The 25903-nt window shown below is 42.1% G+C and overlaps 2 protein-coding genes across 2 annotated transcripts in view; both read right to left on the bottom strand.

Annotated features, from left to right (window-relative positions):
* ITGA1 (integrin subunit alpha 1) overlaps positions 1 to 25903 on the bottom strand; it is a 141961-nt gene that overhangs the window by 105384 nt on the left and 10674 nt on the right. The gene's annotated exons all lie outside the window — the stretch shown is intronic.
* PELO (pelota mRNA surveillance and ribosome rescue factor) lies at positions 22008 to 24801 on the bottom strand. Its single transcript, XM_080933831.1, has 2 exons — positions 22853 to 24801; positions 22008 to 22578 (listed from the first exon to the last, which is right to left on the bottom strand). Exons 1-2 carry the CDS (start codon positions 23576 to 23578, stop codon positions 22147 to 22149), a joined length of 1158 nt encoding a protein of 385 aa, XP_080789957.1. The 5' UTR covers positions 23579 to 24801; the 3' UTR covers positions 22008 to 22146.

Genomic DNA, 25903 nt, shown 5'->3' on the forward strand with positions numbered 1-25903 from the left:
ACATCTTGGAAGCTCCTTGCAGACCTAATTCCACCAAGAAACTTGCTTCATCTTGTCCTCTTCCAGCTTGTTCTTTTGCTCGTCTACTCTCCTCCTTCCTCAAGTGTGAGCTTCTCTTTCAAAAATCAGAGTTCTGTTTGGACACTACTGTATCCCATCAAAATAGCACAGAAGTCCTAATTTCCAAAGTGGCTGCATTGGTAACCAAAGCTCTTGCAGAGGTAACTGTGGTCAACAGAAGTCATAAGGGTGAGTCTCTCTAATGCAATAGGAATGATATCCGACTAAGGGGAGGAGGAAAAACTTGTCTGAGCTCTTACTAATTCTTTTTTTTCTCCATTCTCTCCCTGTCCCCTAAGGACACAGAGGAAAATATGATGAAAAGAGGCATTTATAATCTATAAGGAGAACCTTCCAAAGGAATCAACCTAAGGTCCGTTTGACATTGAACTTGCAGCTTTCAGAAGTATGAGAAATATACTACTGCTGTGTAAACTATCTGGTCTTGACAGCTCACTATGGCGGCCTGAGCAAGACACCACTAGGAACAATTGACACATAGGACTAGAGGGAAACTTCAATGGAGGTGACACCCTGGGTGGTGGGATACAAGGACAGAAGTAGTCAGGACGACTAACAACGAGTCACTGTAAGTTCCCTGTGCCCTTCTTCCACGTTACATTTTCTTCTTTATGATGCTACACTGTTCGAGAGTTATTTTATGCATAATAGTTTTGTCAGTGTCAGGGAAATTTAATAGCTATATTGGTACACAGTAACTGTTCAATAGAACCTGATGCATCAATGAAGCTAGGGCAAGAATAACATGTTTGAAAGGTGCTTTGCTCTGTCACTCTAATGTCTTCGGTATGTCTGCAATTTTATACAATATTATATGGACATCATTTTTACTCTTCCTTTCTTCTTTCCTGTCTGTCTTCTTTTTTTGAATTCATTGGTACAATTCAACCAATCTAAGCTAAAATAGCATCACTTCAGGCAGCCAAATCAGAGACTTACGTTATTTTATATTTTAGTTTAGAAGCACAATTTTTTTGGACAACTTCAGCTTTTACTTTTATACAGACTTGCAACAAATTAGCCTGCTCTAAACTATAACTTTATGATAACACAATGGGGGAAAGGGGGCTTTTTCTCTACGAATTGGTCAGGGAAAAGTGTTCTTAGTTGGTATCACATAAACTTTCAGAAAACTCTCTAGGAAAATCAGGGTAGTAAAATCAGATAGGGTAGTTTAAAAGAAGCGTAAAGCATCTAAAATGTGAGCATTTCCTAGAAATGTTTTCCAGAAAAAAAATTGCTGTATGTTTTATGGGACCCATAATCCATCACGTGGTATCATGAGGAGCTTTTTCTAAACTTGTAGAGATAGAGAATGTGCTTTGAAAACTGTACAGATAAATAAGTGCTGGTAGGCTTAGATGTTGGCTTTTATAAAGCAGTAGTGAGGATCCTAAGGGTTTCCCATAGCAGCTCACTCTAGTAACAGCCATTTACCATCTTGTCAAAGATCATCTTGGTTGTTCTTTGATATCACACATACGTAAGCATAGTTTATACAAATGCACAAAGAATACAATTACCAATAAAGAAAGAAAGAAAACCAAATCAAACTTGTGAGAAAAAATATGAGAAGCCTAAGCGGTTTCTATCAGAATAAAGGGCTCTGCTCAGGCTTGAGTATTTGTCAGCAGTGGAGTTATGTCCAGGTCTAGTAATATATTCATTCCTTAACCTAATACACAGGGAACCTGAGGACTGGCTTATCCCAAGGATATAACCAGATAGCATTATAGATGGCTAAAAGAAAGACAGGGAAGAATGGGGTAAATGGGGTAAGGAAATAGACAGTTATGACTTGTCCCAATAGAATCTAATCAAAGGAAACAAACAAAAATACCCGTTTCTCCCTGAGAACTACTTAAAAAATTAAAAAATAAGGAGGGAGAGTGTATCAAGAGAGAAAGGAGGAGGGAGGGAGGGAGGGAGAGAGCGACTAGATTTGTAAATACATATCTGTAACTGTAATAAAAATGTTAAATTGATTCATCAAGCATTTAAAAACCATTTCCACCATAGACAGAGAAGTGAGAGAAAGACAAAGAATAAGACTGACAGAAACCCCAGCCCTGTCCACACAGCTAAGGCAGACTGTGAACAGAGAAGCATTATGCACTTGACTACTGTAACAGTGACTACTGCCAAGGCAACGTTTTTGACTTTTTCCTTTGTTTTCAATCATTACAAAGTTCTGTGCTACCTAATGCAGAATGAGGAATAAATAAGATCTCCAGCCTTACTCAGCATTATTCCCTGAGCTCTTGGTGGGGGGGGGGAGTAGCCTGTTATAGCTTATCAGGCAGGGGGTTAAAATTTCTCAGAGTGCTTTACATTTAAAGCTGCAAATTCAGAATATTATGCCTTTGTTGAAAACCCTACCGAAGAGTAAAATCAGTGCAGAAAGAAAATGAGAATCGCACTGGCTTTCAGCACTGGGATAGATTACCATGGAATTCTTCCACTGCGTACATTAGAATAACTTTTTAATTGATGCAAATGAGCAAGAGGTGATGTTATCAATGAAGAATCTTGGCTTCACATGAGGATTTTCTTATTAAGGCACAGCTAAATAAAGTACCTATTAACCCATACCCACAAACTAGCAGCCTGGCTCGGGTGTTAGAAAGTACCAGAGTGAGTGTTTCAGCTGTACTTTGATTATTTCAGAGAAACCCTGGAACACATTACCCTCATTTCGTGAAAGTCACTACTGTTCCCTGTTATGATCAAAGACCAGCAACATGACTTGGATAGACACTTTGTAAATACTTGGTTCTCAGCTAATTTAATGGTATAAAGGGGCTCTGTGAAAACTGAAAAAAAAATTGAACTCCCTTAACTTTTCACCATTATTCAACAAATAATGACTTTTTAGATACATTTGAGTTAGTTTAGGGAAAAAATGTTATTTTTAAAATAGTACCTGTCGAATGGTTTTCAAAGCAAGAACGTTAAAAAAAAGGAAGAAAGAAAAAAGAAAGGAAGAAAGGAAGGAAGGAAGGAAGGAAGGAAGCAAGGAAGGAAGGAAAAACAGATGGATGGAATAGAGTCACAGTTTGAGACTGTGGTAAGACATCATTTATTTTTTAACAACATGTTCCAAGTTTTACTTCTAGGGTTCAGTAGTAGATTCCACGATTACTGTCTTTGGAGTCAATTAGACATGTTCTTGAATGTTTATGTTTGCTACTGAACTGATTGTCACAGAGGATTTTACATCTTACTATCTCAGTTCTTAATATACTGAATCATAATCCTTAGATAGAAAGGATTGACTCACTTACATTATATGAAACGAGACCCTTTTGGGATTGGATATAAGCTGTATGTGATATTAAAATATGGAAATGTTGGGGAAAATACTCTGTCAAGAACATGAATCCCTGGTCAGCTGAAAACAGGACCAAAGCTGGGGCTTACAGTGGTAAAAATGCTGGAATCGCAATATCACTGGGTTAAGGACAAATGCAGAAAGCCCAAAACACTGAAGATTACTGCATGAAAGGAGATTTTACATATACCCTGGAGGTATTTAAATAAAGACTCCTGCTGATACAAACCGAGGCAGGGACCCACACACTGCTTTAGTAGGTGGGGCTTGAAAAAACTCTGCAGAAAGGTGGGGAGGAAGCACTGTAGGAGACAGAGGGGTCAAGGACACCACAAAAAATTTTAAAAAAAATTCACCAACCAGGAATGAAGGACATCCAGGGACTGGCCTAGGCCCTCTGCACTTAGTTTACAGTTGAATAGCTTGTAGGACTTCTAACAGTGGGAACCCGGCTGACTCTGACTCAGTTACCTGCCACTGGGCCCCTTTTCTCCTACAGGGTTTCCAGGTCCAGCCTCAGTGGGAAGGGAGGTGCCTAGTCTGAAGCCTAATCTTGCTGCAACTTGCTGTGCCAGGTTTGGCTGATATACGTGGTGGGGGGGGCTCTTCTTTTCAGAAAGAAACAGGGTGGAGGGGATGGGGACTTGGGAGAAGGGGTTGCAGAGCAGAGAGGTCCACAGGGAAGGTGGGGGAAGGGACTGGGATGGGAGGGGGAGGGGAACTTCAGCCAGGATGTAAAAAAAGGAAAGAAAGAAAAAAGGAAAATTTATTTATAAAAAATTGATTAAGATATAAAGTAAAATAAATACCTATGAATGTTATACACGGCATTTATGACTAATAATACCTTGGTCTTTATGTCCTCTATGTTCTCTTTTCAAGAATCTTTCATACGTTTTACCCCTAATGTAGTAAGAGTGTAGAATTCTTTCTCTTTGCTGTGTAATTGGCTATTATGTAATCAGACTTCCTGCCACTCACACCCGGGAAAACTACAGACTGTTTTATTTGGTTACTTGTCAGCGCGCTAAGAGGGAGCCGCCTTCTTTGTTAAGTTACCATTAATGGGAGACAATGGAAGAAAACACAGATAAGGATGAAAGGTCAAATTTGAATGACTTGAGTACACATTAAAACACACTTCGTACATTTAATTTGTTTGTCATATGTTGAATAATCACTTGGCTTAATGATTGTCATATCTACGTGTACTTACTATTTCTTTTTAACCCGTGAAACGAAGCACAGTTACAGCTCGAAGCAATTAGCGCACAGGCCATTAAGTATGAGGACATAAAACACATAGGTCTCTTAAGTTAGTGTGCCTTTTGGTCAAGCTAAAGTTCTACACACATGACTGAGAGACCAACTATATCTGAACAGAACATGCTAAAGGTACTTTATGTATTCATGGAATAAATCAGCAAGTATGATAATGTGTGTCATTTCCATTTTTGTATTACCACACATAAAAACAACCTCATTTACTTGGTGAGCAGGTAGGAGAAATTAAAAGGGCATTCTAAAAGCACATTTGTATTTGTGTGTGTGTTTTCTTAGAGGTCTCAGTGACCTCTCTTCTGCTTATTTCTTCATTCTTTCTGTCTCCGTGGGATAGCTGAAATCCCAACCACAGGCTAAACCCTGACCAAATAAAGAAACATCTTATTGTTTATGAGATTTGCCTTTGTCAAGAGCATGGGAATCAAAGCCCAGACTACCAGAGATCCTAAGGGTCAGTGGCCTCCATTTTCTAAGGTGGCAAAAGGCTGGTAGGTTCAAAAGCAGTGATGCCCACTTAGGTGAGTGCTTCTGAATGACTGTGACTTAAGTATCTACACTCAAGCCATGGAATGGTTGTAACAATGAGAATTATGCACTTTTACAGACATTTGGAGGTGCTTATTTTCTCACATATAAGCGAAATTTTGAGTTAGTCCCAAACATAGCTATCTTCTTTATTGCTGGTTCTACATCGTCAATATCTCTATGGTTTCAAGCAATAGGTTTTCTTATTGGTCAGCCTCTTGCAGAATGTCTAACAAGTCCACCCAGACCTTGGGTGCCATCTTGGATATTCTTTATCTACCTTCTCACTCACCACTGAACTTGGTGATCCTGATTCTTTGGAATCTTTCTATAAACACACGTTAAGCAAACTCAAGTGTGCCCATGAAGAAGCTCTGAGAAGTTGGCTGCATAAGTCTATATTAAGCTACATAATTAGTCAGTACAGTCAAATGACAAAAGCCAGGTGGAGAGTCTTAAAGCCCATAACCACAGTGACACACCTACTCCAAAAAGTCCACACTTTCTAATAGTGCCATTCCCTGGACTGAGCATTCAAGTCCAGGGAGTCTTTTTCAAAAGGAAGAACAGTCTTCTACTGTTCTTTCAGCTGTGTTTCCACTGAGCAAGGCAGCACTCGATGTAGAAATCATAATGAGGAGTAGTAGAAACTGAAGACAAGTGACAGACTTCAGTCAACATCAGGCTAGATGACTTGGCCAGAAGCCATCTAAAAGACCCATAGCCCTGCGAAACGCTGTCAGGACATTCCTCCTCTCCCTGTTTATGGAAGCTAACAAGGGTGGGGCTCTCCAGATTTGAGATGATTTAATTCTGCCTCCAGCCAGCCTGAAAAGAGACTCTCTATCAATTCCGGGGAGAAGACAGGGAGCTGGCTGGAGATTTCTGTTTCATTTTAGTTATCTCTGCATTCCAGTAGCTTTAAAAAAATGGCCTGCTCAAAGGTGTTGTTTTGAACAGAGACTAACTAGTTATAGCCAGAAATTTGGCACCAGTAAACCTTAGGAAATACTTGATCCACTGAGCCTGATTTCCAAGCCTGACAAGTAGAAACACTGAAAATAGTTTCCATACTGTTGGCCTTCAGTGAGATGCTGTATGTGAACAGCATCTGAGGAACTCGACACACAGGATGCTTTGTCTCCCATGTAGGAGATGAACTGAGAACTTTTTCCAAATGGCAACTGTTTAAGCAGGCCCCTCACCAGTCCTATTGGTACATTCTACTCTCCAAAGTTCATGTAGCCTAAGTTATGAGTACACAGACATTCCTACTACAATGTGGCAAACTCATCCCTAGTAGCAACTTTACCCTTTCTTGAAAGTCACATGTAAAAAAAAAAAAAAAAAAAAAAAAAAAAAAAAAGAAACCCAATGTTTGTGATAAAAGTAGACCCATGTCAACCAACTCAATTATGTAACTTTTTAGCTTAGGTAAAAATAAAGCCAATAACAGTCCAAGTCAAAAGGCTAGTCTTAAAGGCATGTTAAGTTGTGATCAAATAAACTCTACACTAAACATAGGACTTCCATGGAGAATGGTAAGGGCATATTGAGGCTGCAGACTTATGGGGACAGCAGCAAAATGACCTCCTCTTGGAGCCAAGCGTGTACTAAGCTCTTCCAATAAATCATACACATGATACCAGAATGAAAGCTTACCACAAGGAAAATGAGCATTGTGCACGGCACCATGGTAGTGCCATGCTCTGCCCATTAATTTGTGCCCATCACTCAAGTACTGGTATTCAGTAGCATAAACATTGATGCTAGCAGAATGTGGCATCCTAGTAACATATGTATTACAGTGACACCACTTCTCCACTTGCCAATTATGATTCAAATTACAATCCATCTACAATATAAATTTATATCTTCCTATATGGACTAGACAGGAAGAGAGTCTGTTTCAGTAGGAACATCTTTTGTTAATGTGGGACGGTGTCTGGGGGACTGAAGTCATAACATTTGGTAAATAGAAGTGTGTAGAATCAGAGCAGAGTTTCACATTTAGCCGCACATGCTATGAAAAGCGCTGATCTAGACTGAAACCCCTAAGCCGTGTACAAATGCAAGCTACAGGCAGCCACACCGTCTCATGCTGCCAGGCATCACTGGGTTTACTGACTCCAGGCCTGGAGAATTGCTATTGTATAGAAACTTGCCATTATCTGTTCATCAGCCAGCACGTGTTCAATGTGCAAACCAGGGGCAGTGAGCTGTTCAAAGTCTACATAATTATTTCTATCTATTGGAAATGGATAAAAAAGCACTAGATAAACACAGGGGCATATTAATGCCAATGAATACATGATGCAGATCAGTTCCCCAACATAGATGCTAAGAATTATATAGTTAGACCTGTATTTCATCTGCTTACTAAGGAGCAGAGAGTTTTAAACACAACAGACAGCATTAAAATGGGAAAGAAGAATGCATCAGACCTTCGACCATTGTACCAGCTCACCAAAAACCAAGTCAATGAAAACGAAGATAATATTATTTCATTTTCTTCTTCATTTGATTGATATTTAGATCCATCATTAATATAATAGGTAAATGCTTCCTATATTTCCTGGCCTTTCAGGGCTGAGCACCTGTGCTTTAAAACTGTGTTCTCTCACATTTTGCAGGCTTCCTTGCACATTGGTGGGGCCAAGCAAGATGCTTTGCCTCAAAGGATGATGATCAGCCCTTAGCCTACATCTTCTCCACCTTGGGCTGAAGCATTCGGGAGAAGTTTTTCCACTCCTTCTTCCCTCGGCCTGCGATCTTGGGTTGTGTGTTTGCAAAGACATAAAAAAACAGAGAGAGTGAAGTCGTTCAACCCACACTGAAAATGGGGAGAGGTGAGCCAAATCAGCCAATGTTGTGGTAAGCCGAATTCTGGGGTCTTTGGGGTTAGTTATTAGCTTTGAGCCTGTTGTTAAGCTAGGGACACGTGTCTGTCTTTTAGATACTCTCAAAATAGAATAATATAAAAATGTTTAACATTAAAATCTTGAAATGGTATGAGATTGGAACCCTTTGATGTTTGTGCTAGCACTTCATAACGTGGTAAAAATTGGCTTATTAGGCTATTATGACCCAAAAGGGGAGGATGTGCAGCAGCCCCCCTTGTTCCCAGAATCCTCTCGGGGTCGAGGTATTTCACTGTTTCCTACCTCCCCCTGCAGAAAACAATCAAACAAAACTGTTCTCAAAGACGCTGTGTACAGTGAGTGAGGGACACAGTAACAAGAGCCACACTCACACCCCAGCCCTCTGGTTCCTGCAGGAAGTCCTTCACAGCACAGTGGCTCAGGAGCTCCCAGTTAAACTCTGCCTAACTGCGCTTCCCAGGAACCCGGCAAAAAAAAAAATATTCTTGGACAGCCAAAGAAAATTCTGTTCTGGATCTTTTTGTAATGAATTGGAGGAGTCATGCACACACACACACACACACACACACACACACACACACACACACACGGTAAACAACAATTTAGTTAAAACCAACTGATGCAAAGAAGCATAGATTTATATTAGAAAGTCCTAGTGAGGCACCATCCGTTTTACCATACGTGTTCTGTACTCGCATCTCAATGGAGTATATTTGGAGATATTTTTAACTCAGTAAAGCCACGATATAAATGCTCTTTTCCTCATTAGACATTATTGTTCGTCTTTGGCACAGACAAGACACGATTGTATAAATCTGTAGATTTATACAATTTTGCCATTTCAAAAACATTCCAGTTTCTTTGGGAGGAGGATAATTCTCTTTTAGCCAGGATATAAACTTTGAGAAATAAAACTTATGCAACCTCTCCTTACAGAGTCCCCACAAGACTGTGACAGCTATTTCCATGACAATACATTTAGCATTTACTGAGCATCTATTACGTATTCTTCCCCATATTTCCAGGTGATGTTACTCTTTATATAAAAGGCTCATATAATGGTTTAATGAGGGTTGAAGTAATGGCAAAATCCAGCTTTGTCCCTACCAAGCCCAGGGACGCTCTCCCTCGTTCCCAGTATTCGGCCCTTCTGTTCTACTAAACTCCAAGTGGCTTTTATGAAAACTAAGGAAACCAAAAATGGGAAAACAAGTTTTAGAAAGATTAACATCTCAGTAGGTTTAAACGAGACTAAATGTTTAACAGAATAAAATTCCTTGGATATGATCTCTTAGTGAGTAGCATTAAAACTCCATAATCTATCAACCACGAGAGGTTTTAAATAGCTCTAAACTGAGTCCAAACTGATGCTAGTTTATCGCCCTGAGTGATTCTTTCTCCCTTTCTAGGAGTGCGCCAATTCCGTCAAAGCAAAGGGATCCAGCTGTTGGCTGACACCATTTGGAAATGTCACTGCAAAGAAAACCTCCACCTGCTGTAACCAGTCATAACACAAACTTTTACGTGATAGTTTTTCCACTTGATTCTGAGCACAAATGAAAGCACATGGAGCGAGTCGGCACACTGCTTCCCAGAAACTCACTGGAAAAGACCTTTTTTATGTGCCCTGGGCAAACATCTGAGGAACTCTGGGGGAAAATCTGAACTACAGTGAGTTTGGAACATTGCTTCTCAGCTTTCCTAAGGCTGAGACCCTTTAATACAGATCCTCATGTTGTGGTAACCTCAACCATTAAATTATTTTGTGGTTTCTTCATAATTGTAATTTTTGCTACTATTATAAATTGATATATATATATATATATATATATATATATATATATATATATATATATATAATCTGCCATGCTAAGTCCCCTAAACTAAAAAATACAAAATTAAAAACCATAGTTTATAAGCAAAAACCCAGTAAGCAAAAAATACCCAAACAGCATTTATCTCACTCTGAATGGTGACTCTGAGGCCCCGGGTTACAGCAGTAACAAACCTGTTTGTATAAGACAAGGTCTCACTTTGTAACTCAAGTGGGCTGGAACTCATAATACAGTCCAGTCTGGCCTCAGACTAACAGCAGTCCTCCTGCCTCAGATTCCCAAGCGCTATGATTACAGCCACGACTCTAGGACTAACTGATTTTTAAAAAATCAAATAGTACACACAAAGTATTTGATAAACAATAACTCTGAGAACCTGGACTGTTTTCTCATTTCACTGATGAAGAACGCCAGTGTAAGAGGAGAAGCTGGTGTTGGCCATGAATTCTGACCCGGAAGTTGTCTCCATCTTGGTGCAGTCTTCTTCCTTACTCTCCTCAGTGGCCCCAGCAGCTTCTAGTAAGCACCCTGAGAGCTTTCTTGGGAATAAATTTTGGGGGACTGACAGGGGTGTCAACATTATTGGAGTCTGATACTTGATGCTTCCTGAAGTTGCAAGGCTTAGTCGTCAAGATCCTCTGGCAGTGTCACAAGAGTTCAAGGAGTCAGAGCCCGCCAGAGACCCAGCTCTTCACAGGCGGTCCTGGGAGGGGAAGGGAAATCACAGCTGCTTTGTGCAGGCAGTCAAGCCTAGGGTGATGGGCCCATTTCTGCTCAGCATCCTCATCCTGTGCACTATGTAAGGTTAAGGTGGATCCCAAGGGGCCTTTGTGTCTTTGCAAGGTGTGGCAAGCACAGTGCACCTCCTTCCTGAGCACAAGCAAGTCCTAGGGCTGAGCGGGAAGAAGCTCAGAGACAAGCTGCTCTCCCATGCCCCTCTAAACCCTCGCTTTGTATGATTTTTCCTCAGACACCAACCTCGCCTCCTCAGGCTAACCCTGGGCAATCTATACTCCTCTTGTAGAACCTCTGCCCTTACTCTCATGACTCCCACCCTCCTCCTCCTCAGCTACTGACAGCGCTGACACCAGGCCACCGTATACCCACCTGGCTTTTACCACAGCTGTTTTCCTTCTACTGTATCCTCCCCTCTCTCCTGGGTGGGCATTCTTACTATAAAATCTGTTTGCTTCTAGAAGATGCTCAACAACCAGTTTACCTCTGTGAAGGTTCTCCACGTGTCTGCTTGGTTCTTGTTAAGGAGATGGATCCTGTCTGTCTCCCCTGAGAGAGAAGCAGCTCATAGAAGACCCCAGGGCCCTGTGGGCTCAATTGGAGATTTTTTTTTCTTCCATAGTAGCCCATTGAGATCTCCCTTTCTCCTCCTGTTCTTTCTTATTCTTTCTCATTGCCCCCGTCTTGAGAGACCAGAAATTGGTTCTTGCTTCGTGTTTGAATTCCTATGGGCTCTGTCTCCCAGATGCCCTAAGAAATGCATAATGCTGCTGTCCAGAGTGTGGGAAGGTAAATGAGATAAGTCACAGAACTGTGAGTTGGATCTTACTGGGCCATGTTTTAACTAGTGTCACTAACTATGAAAATTAAGAACAGTGATCACAGCGTTTACACGTAAAAGCCAGTGGTGTTAATATCTGGAGAGAGAAACTGAGGTTCATCACCAAAGTATCAGCAGCATCGAGCCCAAAGCCTCTCATTTCAGGTTTTCTAGAATTACATGTCCTAGTCACCCATTTCTCCAATGCTGGCTCTACACTGGCAGTTACAGGAGCTGAAAGGAAAACATTTTTGCTACAGGCTTTATCTCGTTAAATTGGGTTGATTTCTAATGGTTTTACATTTATTTATTGATCGATGGATTGATGTGCTCTGTGTGTATGTGTGTGTGTATGTGTGTGTGTGTGTGTGTGTGTGTGTGTGTGTGCATTAATGCTCACCGTAGCTAAAATGTGGAAGAAATATTTGGGGGGGGGGTCAGCTCTTTCCTTCGAACACATGTGTTCCAAGTATGAAACTCAGGGGATCAGCCTGGCAACAAACACCTCCACCTTGTCCCAGGGCCATGCTACTGGCGCCCTAATTTTATATTTTATTTTAGGGGAGTAGAAATTTTAGTAGACCTTGGTGTTTTGTGATAAATATTTGTGTATTACTCTGATTAACATTTGATATCCAACAGGAAATATGGACATGTTTGCTGGCTGATTCGTCTTCTCCAAATTGTACTTAAATTTAGACAGGGGGATTGAAAGACAATATTTAGGACCAGAACATGTTGTGTGTTGGGGGGTCGGGAGTTCAAAACCATTTTTCTCTTCTCTGGCTTCTGTTTCCTTTGGGTCTAAAGGACAGAAGCAGAGTTGAGAGGTGCAAAGTGGTCCTGGCTAACCCCAAGACAAGCTGAGACTGTGGAGCGAAAGGCATTTCCTGCGCTTCCTGCACTTCCTTCCGGATGCTTCAGACTAATGTCAAATTCCTTGCCCTGCTGTTCTCATGCGGAAAATAAAAGAGCAACTGACTCGGAGTCTTTCAAATGAGCCGCCACTTACAATCTCCGGACAGGACAGGTAGTGTTGGTGGACCAGGCAATTGTTCTTACCTGAGCATCTTGTGGTCAGACAAGGCAGATTTAATGCAGTATGCAAAAACATCATACAAAAGGGGAAGTAATGTTATATTGACGATTTGATTAATTCACATGGGTGAATAATTTCTATTTTCTATGCAGGTATAAGACCTGCATTCAGACTGACCTCAGCTTAGAAGTCATAGATGACTCAGCACCAGTACCACTTTCTCTAGCAGGAGCCCGAGCTGCTCCTGAATAGCCTTGTCTGACTACAGGGTTCTGACATCAGTACAATGTATGATGAACGCCCCAGCACAGGACAATGCCTGGCTTTGGCAAGGCACCTCGGAAATGGTAGTTCTCTAGGTTTACTGTTTTAAACTGGTAAGTGGCTGCTTTCGTTGGGTTTGTATCCTCAGCATTCACACCCTGCCTTGTCAGGGATAGAGACAAAATACAAGCTATGGGGTGGAAGGAGACACTGGCTATTCAGTGTGGAGCCAGCTTCATCCTCCTTCCTGGACCATAGAAAGCGAGTGACCTCTGGAAGGCCAGTCTGATCCTTGCAATCATTAGTGATTGCTCTCAGAGGCTGGTTTAGGATTAAGCCTAGAAGATGAGTGATCGGTCGGTCAATGAAGGTGGTGATTCGCACATCGATGATCTCAGTTGCAGATTTTGACTATGTTTTTCCTTATTTCTCATTGAAGCTTTCTCTTCTTCTTATATATTGACATTACCAGGGCATCTTTCTACACATGACTGAAAAATTGGGGGGGGGGGGGATTGTGGTTTGTTTCTGACTTGTGAATGCCTAAAATATCCAAGAAAAGATATTGAGCAGTAGAGCAATATTCAAATAATAAACATACCATAAGAATTGATTAATTTACACAGAGAGAAAGACAATGTACCTTCTAATGTAAGAATTAATATTAGTATCACTTGACTGAACTAAATAAGGGAGGAAGGCTGTTAAAGAATCTGCCTCTATACCATGGTACTCCACTGGTTTCTATTGTTCATTTCTGTTGTTACTGGGGTCTAAAAGAAGGTGGGGTCACACTCTGTGCTCAGGGGCATCTAACAGCTGTTATTATGGGATGTTCCTAACAAGAGCATCATAACTCAGAGGTGATCTACCTTGTTCCTCCGCATCAGTCACCAAAGTGAGCAGCTTTCTTTCTTTAGTTCTTTGTACTGTGAGGTGAGACCTGCTTCTGTTCCCAGCTATAAAGGTATGAAAGTTGAGAACTATATTGGCGGCCCGTATCCATCTCAATGTAAATCTCACGGAGGCCTCCTGCTGTTCTGCTCAGGACACCATCTTTGATGGAGACTTTGGTAAGAATTTCTGTCAGAAGAGACACTTTTTGTCATGTTCCTGTGGTTACTGTGTTATCTCTTTTGTATATGTGGTTTAAAAAAATGAGAGGACAATAGAAAGGACAAAACTCCATTAATTGAGCTCTCATCAGTTCCCAGGTACTTTTGTAAATATTTTTTACAAATTCTTTGCAAATCTCAGAGAAGTTTTATAGCTATTCTCCTTTATAAACTAAAGCTCATGACACCGAACTTGAGGAATGTGAAGGCAACGTGACTTGCCCAACGTTCTAGAGCCCTCGGCCAATGTTCTCACCTCACCAACTTAGTACAGAAATATTCAACAGCTGGACTGGTGCCAATAACTCTCTTTTCACATGGTTCCAAACAGTTCTGACACCCTCCTGTCCCAACAAGACTTGCATCCATTCCATGCAATGAAAGAGTATTATATTCCTCTTCTATGTGATGACATTCTTGCATCTTCAAGACATAACGTTCTCTCTTTTGAATAATAGAAACCTGTTTCTCTAGTTTTGTAACCCCCCTACTATAATTTATGTATATAGTAAAAATCATCATTAGTTACAAACTTATCAGTACTACTCTCATGAAGACATTATAGCATATTCAAAAATACACAGAAGCAGCCAATTCCCACGAGGGATCTTAAAGTATGTTTTTCCTGCCACCTGCTTGACACAGCCTTTTCTGCAACGCTTATGTCCCCCTTTTCATTCCTAGCCAGAAATCTAATTCATGCTGTGGCCACACAGGACACATTAAAGCCAACTGATTTGTTGGGGATGACACCTCTCAGGGTCAATTTGGACACAGATAGGAAGCAACTGAAGAGCTTTCAAAATGTGTAGGTGCCTGGGCCCCCTTTTCCCAAATATTCTGCTTGGTTGGAGGGTGAGGTTTAGGCATCAAAATGGTTGGAAAGCTCTGCAGTTACTGGTACTGTCCACTCTGCAGCTTCGAAGAACAGTGCAACCAACACAAAGCCGTGTGTTTCCTTCCCTGCTGCCTGCTTCTCTGGGAGAGCGTGCAGAGACGGCAGGAAGAAAGAACCACAGTGGGCCGTGAAGCCTGGCAAGTCACTGGAATGTGGCAAAGTATTCAAAAACTTAGCTGCAAACCTCAAGATTCTTGTGTGCCAACTGACAACTGGCTTAAACAACTTTCCCCATCATATTCAAGTTCAAATGCCCCCCAACAACTTTGGAAATATGGGAGTGTTTGGCAAAACATTCCAAGTCAGTGACCCCGAGCCCTGGAATTTGCTCTTAACAGGCTGCTCCTTTGCGGCCAGCCAAACCCAAAGTTTGGCAACTTTTGAAAAATGGTACAAAACAGATTGTTTTTTAAGCCCAAGTCAGTAAAATTTTATTTTACACAGCTTATGAAAATAACCAGTAATTACTGTTACTGCTCCAAGCATAGTCAGCGAGGCCTACAAACTATGAAACCAAGTGCCACTCTTCTGTATGCAATACTCCTGCCTCCATGGTGGAGCACCCTTTAACCATAATAGTGGGTACCAGTCATAGAGCCCCACATCAGCATACCCAAGGTGATGGTCAACAGGTGTCAGAGGACAGAGCATAGCCTACACTCATTGATGGTGCTGCTTGAACTGAGGTCTCAGTAGCCAAATATTCCCACCTTTGTTCCTTTGTCTAAGCTTTTATACAATCTTGGGGTGTCCCAGGGCACCATGTCTTTTGTCACAGGTTGTGATCCAATGGACCACCTTACTCACAGGTTGCTCTATTAAACCAGTGACAGTGTCTTATTCAGTTCTTCCTGACAGCTTACAATCCAAATCTTCCTGACGTCCTTGTCATCATAGACCTGGCTGGTACGTGATCTTCTCCCCTGTTCTGTGACACTTGGACTCTGAAATCCTGTTCAACCCTGGGGAAGAACCACTAACCAACAGGAGGTCACAGCTGCCACATTGCCAGTCCTTATTCATTTTTTAACACCCCCCCCCCGTTTCTGTCTGTCTGTCTGTCTGTCTGTCTGTCTGTCTCTCTCTCTCTCTCTCTGTGTGTGTGTGTGTGTGCTGAGAACCTTTAGTCCTCTGAAAGAGCAAAGCTCCAAAGTATCCAAAGACTTGGCAGAAGATTCATCTCTACTTTGCTGTGCTACAGAGAAGGAAGCCAAACTTGCTCTTCTAGTTTAGGGCTTGTCTGTGAGTCACAAAAGGGTAAGGGCAACTACCGTAAGATCATGCATGTCACCAAAGGTCCCCGCATAGAGCCTCTCAGCAATGAGCCCTGGTGCTCACCTCTTGCCTGACTTTTATGATTTCCCACATCTTTGAGGGTGGAACTTGATGTGACACTTGTTTTCCCATGTCCTCTCTTCTCAGTTTGTTAGCTCCACTGTAAAAATTTAATATCCAGAGAAACTAAAGACTAAATGAACCACAGCTTTAACAAATCAATGGAATCATCCAGGGGCTTTAAAAGAAGAACCCTCCCAAGCCTCCTTGGCCTCATCGCTAGAGAGCAATATGGGACGGTTGTGGGTGTGGGACCTTTGTGGTGTCTGGTCTGGGATTAGGTACTTACGATGCAGGGCCAGGTTAGGAGCCGCTCTCTGGGTTTTTTGACTGATGTATTTCTATTGTGCTCTGGAGGGGACTGTGATCACTCCCTTTGCTTTAGAACCTTGAGAGCGACCAGAATACTGACCCACAGTTGGCACTTGTAAGTAGCTTAGGAGATAGTCAGGGAGTGTGTGGAAATGGAATGAAAGACCTGCTTGTGAGCATCAGTGATGATGCTCATTGAGAAATTATCCCCCCCCACAAGAGTAGTTGTCGAATAGAAGGAAGGTTAAAGGGACACTAAAATCCTGAATCATGTCTTGTTTCCTTACCCCATCCAGTAAACTCCCAATATGTGCTGGTGACAGAAAAATATCTTTGAAGTTGGAATGACATAAATCAAACAGGAATGTAGAGAATGAAAACCTGTTTGGGTGACTTTGAGCCTGAAGGCCTTCAGATTATACCTGATCTATAGAGTTCCTTTCCAGTTTAGCCCACTGTGATGCTAAAAGGCTGAGTGCCTTCTACTGAAGTCTATAATCTTTTCCTCCTTGACCTCAGTAAAAACATGCTCACACATACTTGTAGAGGAAAAATAAGCTATAAATTATGGTGACAAGAGCAAATGAGCTGAAACACAAGATTAAAATGTTTTATACCCACAGAGCAATCTTTCATAACGGTGTCAGGCCGAAAGTTCTGGTCACTGTTTACACGGAGCCCTGATGAAAAATTCCAGACATAAAACGTCTGCAACCAAGACTTGAACTCAGAAGGACCTCCCACCTCTGAACACTGTTCCCAAGTAGAATTCAACTGTAACTACTTTCCTTAATGACTGTCCAGGTTCCAATATGCATCTGAGTTTTCTTACTGAGACTCATTGAAAACAACAAACCACACACTAGCTATCTGAGACTGTCATTCTAAATGTGACAAACAGTTAAGAATTTACCGGTATTATTTAACCATTTTAGAAGAATGGTGGTGGGGCCTGTAGCTCAGCAATAGAGTACTTGACTAACAAGGAGACTCTGGATTTACTCTCTGGCAGCACTACAATCATAATCATCATCATCATCATCATCATCATCATCATCATCATCATCATCATCAGTAGTCTCTGCAGACCCCAGAAAAAGACTAATTGACCCTATGCATTGCTTTTTTTTTTTTTTTTTTTTTTTTTTGGTGGTGTCTCAGGATTCACCCAGGCTTTAGTGGGCACTTCCAACAACTATTACTTCCCTGTAAGCCTGACCATCCATGGTTTTTGTTCTCCAGTATCTAATTTGATTATTCCTATGTCGCAAACCTAGCCACAAAGATGCTGAGTGAATGATGATGTGTTGAAGCAATGGCATTGTATGATGATAGGTTTAGGGGCTGGAGAGATAGCTCGGTAGGTGGAGTGGTTCCTTTGACAACAGGAGAAACTGAGTTATCTAAGGGCTGGGGAGGTGGAGACAGACAAATTCCTGGGATTCCTTTGCCATCCAAGCCTAGTCTCTATGGCAAGTTCCAGGTAAAAAGAGACCCTTTCTAATATTGAGAGAAAAGGGGGAGATGGGTGATGTTGCCTGAGACTCTACAGGAAAGGTCGTCTGGCCCTCACAAGTGCTCACATGTGTATCTCCATGTATACATAGGTAGGCAGAGAGATTTAAAAACTGAAGCAGGCTTGCTAGAACCAAGGATGAGACTCAACTCACTGTAAGAGTGGAGGGGACGGCTTCCTTATACAACTGCTTCCTGCTTTCTAATGCTGAGGTATGTTATACGCAGAAAATCACAGAATTAACCCACTGAGTTTCCGGTAGATTTGGGTAGTGAGAAATAAAAACATAACATGATTAAGCTTAAGCTTATTTTGTTATATAGGCATTAACTTACTTTTATTCTAGGCACAGACATGACCAATACCAAAGAGACAACTGGGAAACAGAATTGGCCTTCTTGTACTTTCTATGTAGTCACTTTGTTACATTCTGTAGCTGTGATTTAGGTCAATTTAGTTATCTTCTTTTATTTTAATCTTTTGTATATGAAGACAATAAAAATCTTCTTTTATAGGCTATTGGAAGTACCGATGCATTTAAAAACCTTCACCACAGGACCTACCATTTAAAGACGAAGTTACTTCCTTCCTGGAAGGGAGGCTGTGATACCAGTTTGTGCTCAGCCAGGCATGGGGCCTCTGGTTCAAGTTTCTGATGCCCCGACCCTGTACTAACATTTCTAAAACCAAGTATATCATCCAAATCAAAATATGCGCCAAGCTCTCTAATTCTCCGACATTACATAAAACAGGTAGTTTCGTTAAATTAGCATCCTAAAAATCGGGTTTGAACGTGAGCAGTGGGTAATAAAAGAACATGTAGACAACTCACAAAGTTTTAAGTTAAATATTCTAATACAATCTAAAGATATGATAACTTGATATTTTCATACTTAGGACTGACACTGTGGTTATATTCCTTGTTTCCTAAGTGACTGTTTCTCTAAGAGCAGAATATAGCAATTCTTAACATGCAAGTCTCAAGTCTTGGGGAAGAAATCTCAGGTAGGGCTCATTCAAGCTCACAAGACAGGAGATTAGGGCCAGAATTTTTAAGAATTTATAAAGTGTTACTAACTCTCTATCATTTCTACAATGCACTCATGACAAGTGGCAGCCTCAGCAATGAGTATGTGACAAACGTTCTGATCGACTCCAAAATGTTCAAGATGTACACATTGCAGTACCAACTCTTCAGCAAAGATCTAACCCCTATGGAAAACTAAACACGTTTCATTCATCAGTACATTTGCTTTCATGTTTAAATAATATGTACAATGAAACTGTTTAAAAATAAAGTTAGTAAATGTTTGACTTACATCCTAATTTCCATGTGTATAAAAACTTACTTAGGAAGCAGTTTGGCAATCTGTTTCAGAGCACTTAAACCGAATCATAGAGTAAGGATTAAAGAAGTGAATTGATACCATGTGAACTATTTTATTGAAGATTTTTTAAAGCCTAATCTGAAATACAACTTATTTTTGAGACAAGATCTTGCATTAGTGATTCTTTGTAGTCACTTTTTTAGCTGTTCACTTTAGGTATTATTGTTTGAGAACTCATTGGGTGACATACATGTCAACAAAACTGTAGGTCTACTCAAATAAAATATCAAAAATATCAAATTCTATTCTTAGCAATAAAAATAAAACTTGGCAAAATAAATTCCCCAAAGAGGTGAAGATTGTGAGAGAAATCTAGATGCCTATCATATCAGGCAGCATGAAGGCCTTGGGAAGCAAATAATCTGTCAGCCTACATTATAGTTTATAGGAGTGGTTCTCATCCTTTCTAATGCTACAGCCTTAAAATATAGTTCATGTTGTGGTGATCCCTCTCCACCATAAAAATATCTTTGTTGCTAATTCATACTACAGTTTTGCTGTTGTAAATTGTGTGTTGTAAATATCTGATATGCCAGCTACCTCATATGCCAACCCTGTGAAAGGGTCATTGGACTCCCTAGGGGTTCTTGATCCTCAAGTTGAGAAATGCTGGTTCACAGCTTGTTAATGCTTGCTTGCAATGAAGAATAATAAAACCAACTTTTAGTAAACTAAATCAGAACACCCCAGCACATTATTATTATTTTTTTTTAAGTTGTGGCTGAGACTGATGTGGAACAACCTCAGTGAGAGGCTCCAACCTCAACAGAATGGGAGAGCTCCAGGTGTCCAGACACTTCAAACTGCAGTAAACCAGTCCTACTTCCAAGTCAGTGTCTGACTTCCTACTGAAATTGTTGCTTTATTCTAATAATAAAAAAACAAAAACCTGAAATTTGTCTCCAGATCTTACTTTAACTCTGAAGAATGTGCAGCCAAGCACGATGACCCTCTCCTAACATTTTCTAATGGCGTCCTCTGACAGGAGGGTGTATTAGCTCATTACTGCTGTTGTTCCCCTCGGTTGCTTCCAACATGCACCCTTTTAAACATTCTTCCTGTTTACACTTTTGTCCCTTCCTGTCCATCGCAGATGTGGCTGGACAGTGATTATTTATAAAACAGTTGCTCTCCATCCATCTGCCTGATTCCTATTATGGCAAGTCCACATTCTTCCTGTGACACGTCTGTGGTGAGCACACCTGCTCCCCAGCTATCCCACATCTCAAGGTTCTTCCTAAGGAACAGCAGATGAACTCACTGCGTTTCTAACACTTAAGGTTCACTCTGACCAACAATAACGACAAGAGCTTTAAATTCAATTTTCTTTTATCATTACTTTTCCATTTGTCCCTATGATATAGTGTGAATTATTCTTTGGATAGCAATGTAACGTATGACTTTAAAAAGAAAGTTAAGATTTCCCACATACTTTACATACATAAAAACTTGCATTTACTTAGAGGTCATAGAGCTACGTGAGTATAGTCAGCTGATCTTAAATGTTGACACCCGCCTGATGTCCTGTTTGGAAAGGCTATACAAATTATAATGGCTGCCTATCCGTATTCCCATTATTTAAGAGACTACTTTTAATACTGCTTTAAAGCTAAGTATTAAAATGAAAGGAAAACCTGAGTTATATTTAGGAGGTAGATATAGATACATCATGAAGGTTATCAGTTCCCAGCATCTTAGGCAAAATCTAAACAAGAAACTTATCAAAAATAACTCTAAACGTGTTATATACCACAAGAAAGCCAGCAGAGGAACAAAACCTTGCAAGTTAAAGGCATCGCTGAATCAAGTGCTAAACTGAGGCTTGTATAAGATCGAGCTGCAGTTCCATATTTCCAAGGTCCCCTCTAAGAAATGCGAATTATATAGTTAAAAATATTCTAAACCGTAACTTGTAGAAATTCCTTATCTACAGTCAGGAGTACTACACTACAACCTCATGAATTACTCGATTCCCTCACGTTTTCTTCAAACATGGCATAGTCCAGTAAGAACTCGAGAGCATGAACAAACACCACAGGCGCCTGGTGCACACGGAACACTAACAGGCCACGGTAAATAAAACACAGCAGGCCAAAGCTACAGCACCATTTCTGTGTCCAGAAACATCCGGCTTCACCTCCTGTCAGCCACAGGAAGCAAACCACACGCTCTTAGCTCATCTGGAAAGGCCTGAGACCATGCTCAGAATCCCAGTAGATCAAACCTCTGTCTCAGAAATATTGCTCTACAGAACATAGATCAGAACAACAAAGAGCAGCCAGCGTATATTTAAAATGATGTCTAACAAAGCTCTGAAAGAAAATAACATTTAGACTGGGTTTAGCTACTGTTTGGCTACCGCTTCAAGTAGTGAATGTAGTCAAAATCTTGGGGAGAAAAAAAACTTAGAAAGATGTGAGAAAATAGATCATGAAATGAAATGCAGAAACTACAGGTAGAATGGAAATAAACCTCATGAGAGATTAAAGCTTTTAAGGAGGAAAATCAAGTCAAGCCAGTTTCATAACCAAACCCCAAAACAGGCTTTCTGTCTTAGATACACAAATTGTTGTTTCCAGGTATTTAGAAAACAGTAACTCCAACTAGAAAACATAATGCCTGGACATCGTTGTGATTTATTTAATTTGAATACATGTCCTGCCAACCAAACCATAAAACACTTAATGTGAACCCAATGCACAAGAAAGCCCAGCAGGATCAACAACTTCGGCCCAGGCTCCTGTGAAGGATGCTGAGAAAAAAAACCGAAGGAACTATTATCAGTCTTAATCCTCCTCAGAACTTGAATCGTCCTCTTGGTCAGAAAGTTCTGGCACTGGAAATCGGAGGATGGCAGCTACTCCTGTCAGCTGGCCAAGCTGTTCCCCAGACACATGGAGACTGGAGAACATCCTTACAGTGCCTGCATTCTCTTTCACACTGTCCACCAGCCTGACGTAGCGGCTCCGGGTGGCCACATCCTGGTGCCGGAAGAGCTCATCACTGATGAGCAAGGTGTCGATTGCCAAGGCTTCGTTAGCCCTCTCCACCTGCTTGAGTCCATAGAAAGCTCGGTCAGGTTCGTGCTGTAACATTTTATAGAAGTCATCCAAGGCTTTAACTTCCCCAGCAGCTTTCGTGTCTGAAAGGCGACTCGATACAGTAGGGTCACACAGGGCCTCTTTGAGGGAGTACTTGTGTCCAGAGGAGGCGTGTACCTAGAATCAATTGTAAAAGACAAAGAATCTCTGAAAGTATCCATTAATCGGCCCCCAATGACATAAGACAAACGCATGAATACAGCTTAACCTGTTTAAGACTTTAGGGGAAGATTACCTTGTGAAAAGTGCTAGATACTGCATAGTTCAGTTCTCTTTCCAATCTCGTTTATATTCCCAGCTAAGCTTTCACTCCTCCCCATTCTAAAATATTAGAACCGTTCATAGCAATCCCTCTACCCACTCGTAACTCTCTCTGGATAAGAGTTTTTACCTGAAGGAATTTGGAGCGGTTTTCCAGGAGCACCTTGTTGTCCGTCTTCACAGCTTGCTGAAACATGTAATCGCAGAACTGCTCTCGTACAAATCCAGGGCTGGCCACCAGAATGCACTTTACAACCTCAAAGTTTATGTGGCGCTGGATGGCCTGGACCACCTGTTCATAGAACCGCTCCAGGGCCCGGTCATGCTGGGAGCAGTTGCCTTTCCGTTTCCTGGGGATGTTCACCTCCACCTTGGCACGGGTGAGGGTCATGCTGGACGTGACTAAGCAGACGTGGGCGAGGCCCTCCTGCATGACAACAGCTGCCACATCAGCGCTCCACGCCGGGTCGCACGCCTGCTCGATGCGTTCCAGAACCACACTGTCCCACTGTTTCTTGGCCAGGGTGAACTGGCGGTTGGGCTCCAGTTCGATGGTGTGATAAGCCCCCATCTTGACATACTCGTTCTCTTGGATATTGGTCCCCTTAACCCGCAGCTGGCAGGCCTGGGAGTCGAAGTCGATGGCCTCCACGCAAAGAGTGAGGGTGGTGCGGACACGGTTGCTACCCACGCTGCCGGTGGAGGACTCGGTCTGGACCTTGCGGATGGTGGAAGCGCGCAGACTGTCGCCCACCTGCACCAGATTGTAGGTGTGCCACATGTCCTCGGGCTCCTCGGGCACGAGGGTGACCTGGCCCGCATTGTCCTTCTCGATATCCTTCCTCACTAGCTTCATGACCTCGGCAGGGGCTCACTTCAGAACAGGAGTCGCTGGGGGGCTCCCCCGGAGAGGGGGGGGGCGGGGCAGGGAAGGGAGGGGCTGGTTTCAGGCCGGGAAGGAAACACTACCTCTGACTCTTGCAGCCTGGGACAGCACTTTTCCCCCCACGCTTTTTCTCCGTGTCGGAGCGCTGGCCCACGCGGGCGGCAGACCACAGGCTCGGCACAGACAACTCAGGACTTTCAGCCGCCAGCCCCGCGCAAGCGGCTGACGCGACGATCGCGCAGGCGCAAGGGCAGCCCGCCACCCGGCGCAGCTCTGTCGTCATCCCTACCGGAGAGGCGGGGCCTGTGGGCTGCGCGCGCACGCAGGCGCAGTAAAAAGGAAAGCTCACCTTAGGTACACGTCTAAGGCGGTGAGCGCCTCTGGCCACCGCTCTTTAGCTTTATCCCTCCCGCACGTCCCTGTGCGAGAGGACCTACGGAGTACGCAATTGCAAACGTGTATTTAAGCTGAGTTTGTCGTTTTGCACCTTGGTGTGACGCCAGCTTCCAAACTTATATAAAAGGGAAAAGCGCCCGCAATAGTGCAGGCTTGCCTCCCAAGTCCAAACGGCCTGACCTTGCTTGCTCTTTTTCTACCCGCGCACTCTGACTGACGCGCCTGTTGGCTCGGGAGATATCCAGAAGCAGTTTCTAAGAACTAGTCACATTCAGCCTGGGCTCAGCAACATGTCCAGCTGTTTTCTGCGCCTAGTTACCCTGTTTGCACCGACCAGTTAACCCAGATGTTAAAGGACAGAGCCCAGAGAGCGCAGGAACTATGTGTGGAATGTACCCCTGGTGGACTTCTATGTAGCTTGAAGTGACTGATGTCCTGGAATCCCGGAATCCAAAGTTGGCAGACTCACTGCAGTAGTCTCTGAGGCGCTTAGTGTGGGAGCTGGACTGCCGATAGCTTAGCGCTGGATCTTCCCTGTCACTGACTGGCCAGAAGCTGAGGATACGGGAAGATAAAACTCATCTAACATGACCACCCCAAAAGAAGAGCCACAGAACTGGTTGTAAAGGAAAAAACAAACAAACAAACAAATCCATTCCATTCCCCCTTTGGTACAGTGGCGATGGAAATTCGAAGAAGCCTTCCTGAAGACAGTGGGGGAGCAGAGAAATCCCGAACGTTCTGCCTTTTGTGTAAGGATCTTTAAGCAGAGCTCTCCGGCTTTAATTGAGGGGGTTAAAGGAAGGATTAATCGTGTTAACTGATGTCAGCCATCTTTCTTAGAGGCCGGTGGGGGTGGCGGTCCAAGACTCCAGTATAAGTTTGCACCTTTACTTGCTTTGTACCCTCCCCTCCTGACCCCCCCCAGCCCCCATCTATCTAATTCACCTTCTTCCTATCACAGAGACCCAGATTCTCATTGCTTGTTCCTCCAAAGCCTTTCACCAAACCAGGCACAGGTCTCACTAAAGCAAGAAGGTAGCTTCACAGGCTCTTAAGGAATGGGAGCATTTCACTAAAGTACTATCAACTTTTGAAAACTTCTCAAGCACTTTCTCCCAACGCTGCCCTAGTTTATACAAATGAATAATGAAGTTAGGAGGAAGTTAACAAATGTGCTCGAAATCGAGTAACTGGCATTCAGACTCAGGTCTGATTAACCCATCTCCACCACGAACAATCTGCCCTATATACTTAACTATCCCAACAGTTCACTGGAATCAGCCTAGAATGACCCCTCCCCCACACTGGTTACAACCTAAAGTCATCACATTCTTTTGCAGTTTTGTTTCTACCAAACCTAGCTAATCATTATTCATTTGAAAAAGAATTTTACTTAAAAAAAAATGGTGCATTTACTTCTACATTTGTCATGTAGAAAACTCAAAGTAAGTCTTAATTCATATTTTTAAGTGATAAGGCAAACATCTTTGAACTGTTTTTCTTTTTTCCCTTTAATATGGACATGTGACCCAAGATGGCCTCTAACTGGATCTATAGCAAAGGGTGAACCTGAACTTCTGATCCTCCTGCTTTTACCCCATAGATGTTGGGATTAGAGGCATCTACAGCTTCACCCCCAAGAATTTTAAGAGCCTCAAACTTGAAGCTTTTAAAGCATGTTTCCTACTGAGCTACATCTCCTGCCCTAGGCTACTTTTTAAAATGACATTGTCCTGAGTGATTGAATGTACTACAATATTTCTCAAAGAGTTAGGATTTTTTTTTTTTTTTCTGTAACTTGGGCATAGTGTTTCAGATAAGCAGATATTCACCTTTCTCCTTACGTTACCTTAGGTATATTTCTAAATCAATACTGACTCTTTTAAGTTACTTGGG

The sequence above is a fragment of the Micromys minutus genome, assembly GCF_963924665.1.
Source record: "Micromys minutus genome assembly, chromosome: 20".
NCBI lineage: Eukaryota > Metazoa > Chordata > Mammalia > Rodentia > Muridae > Micromys > Micromys minutus.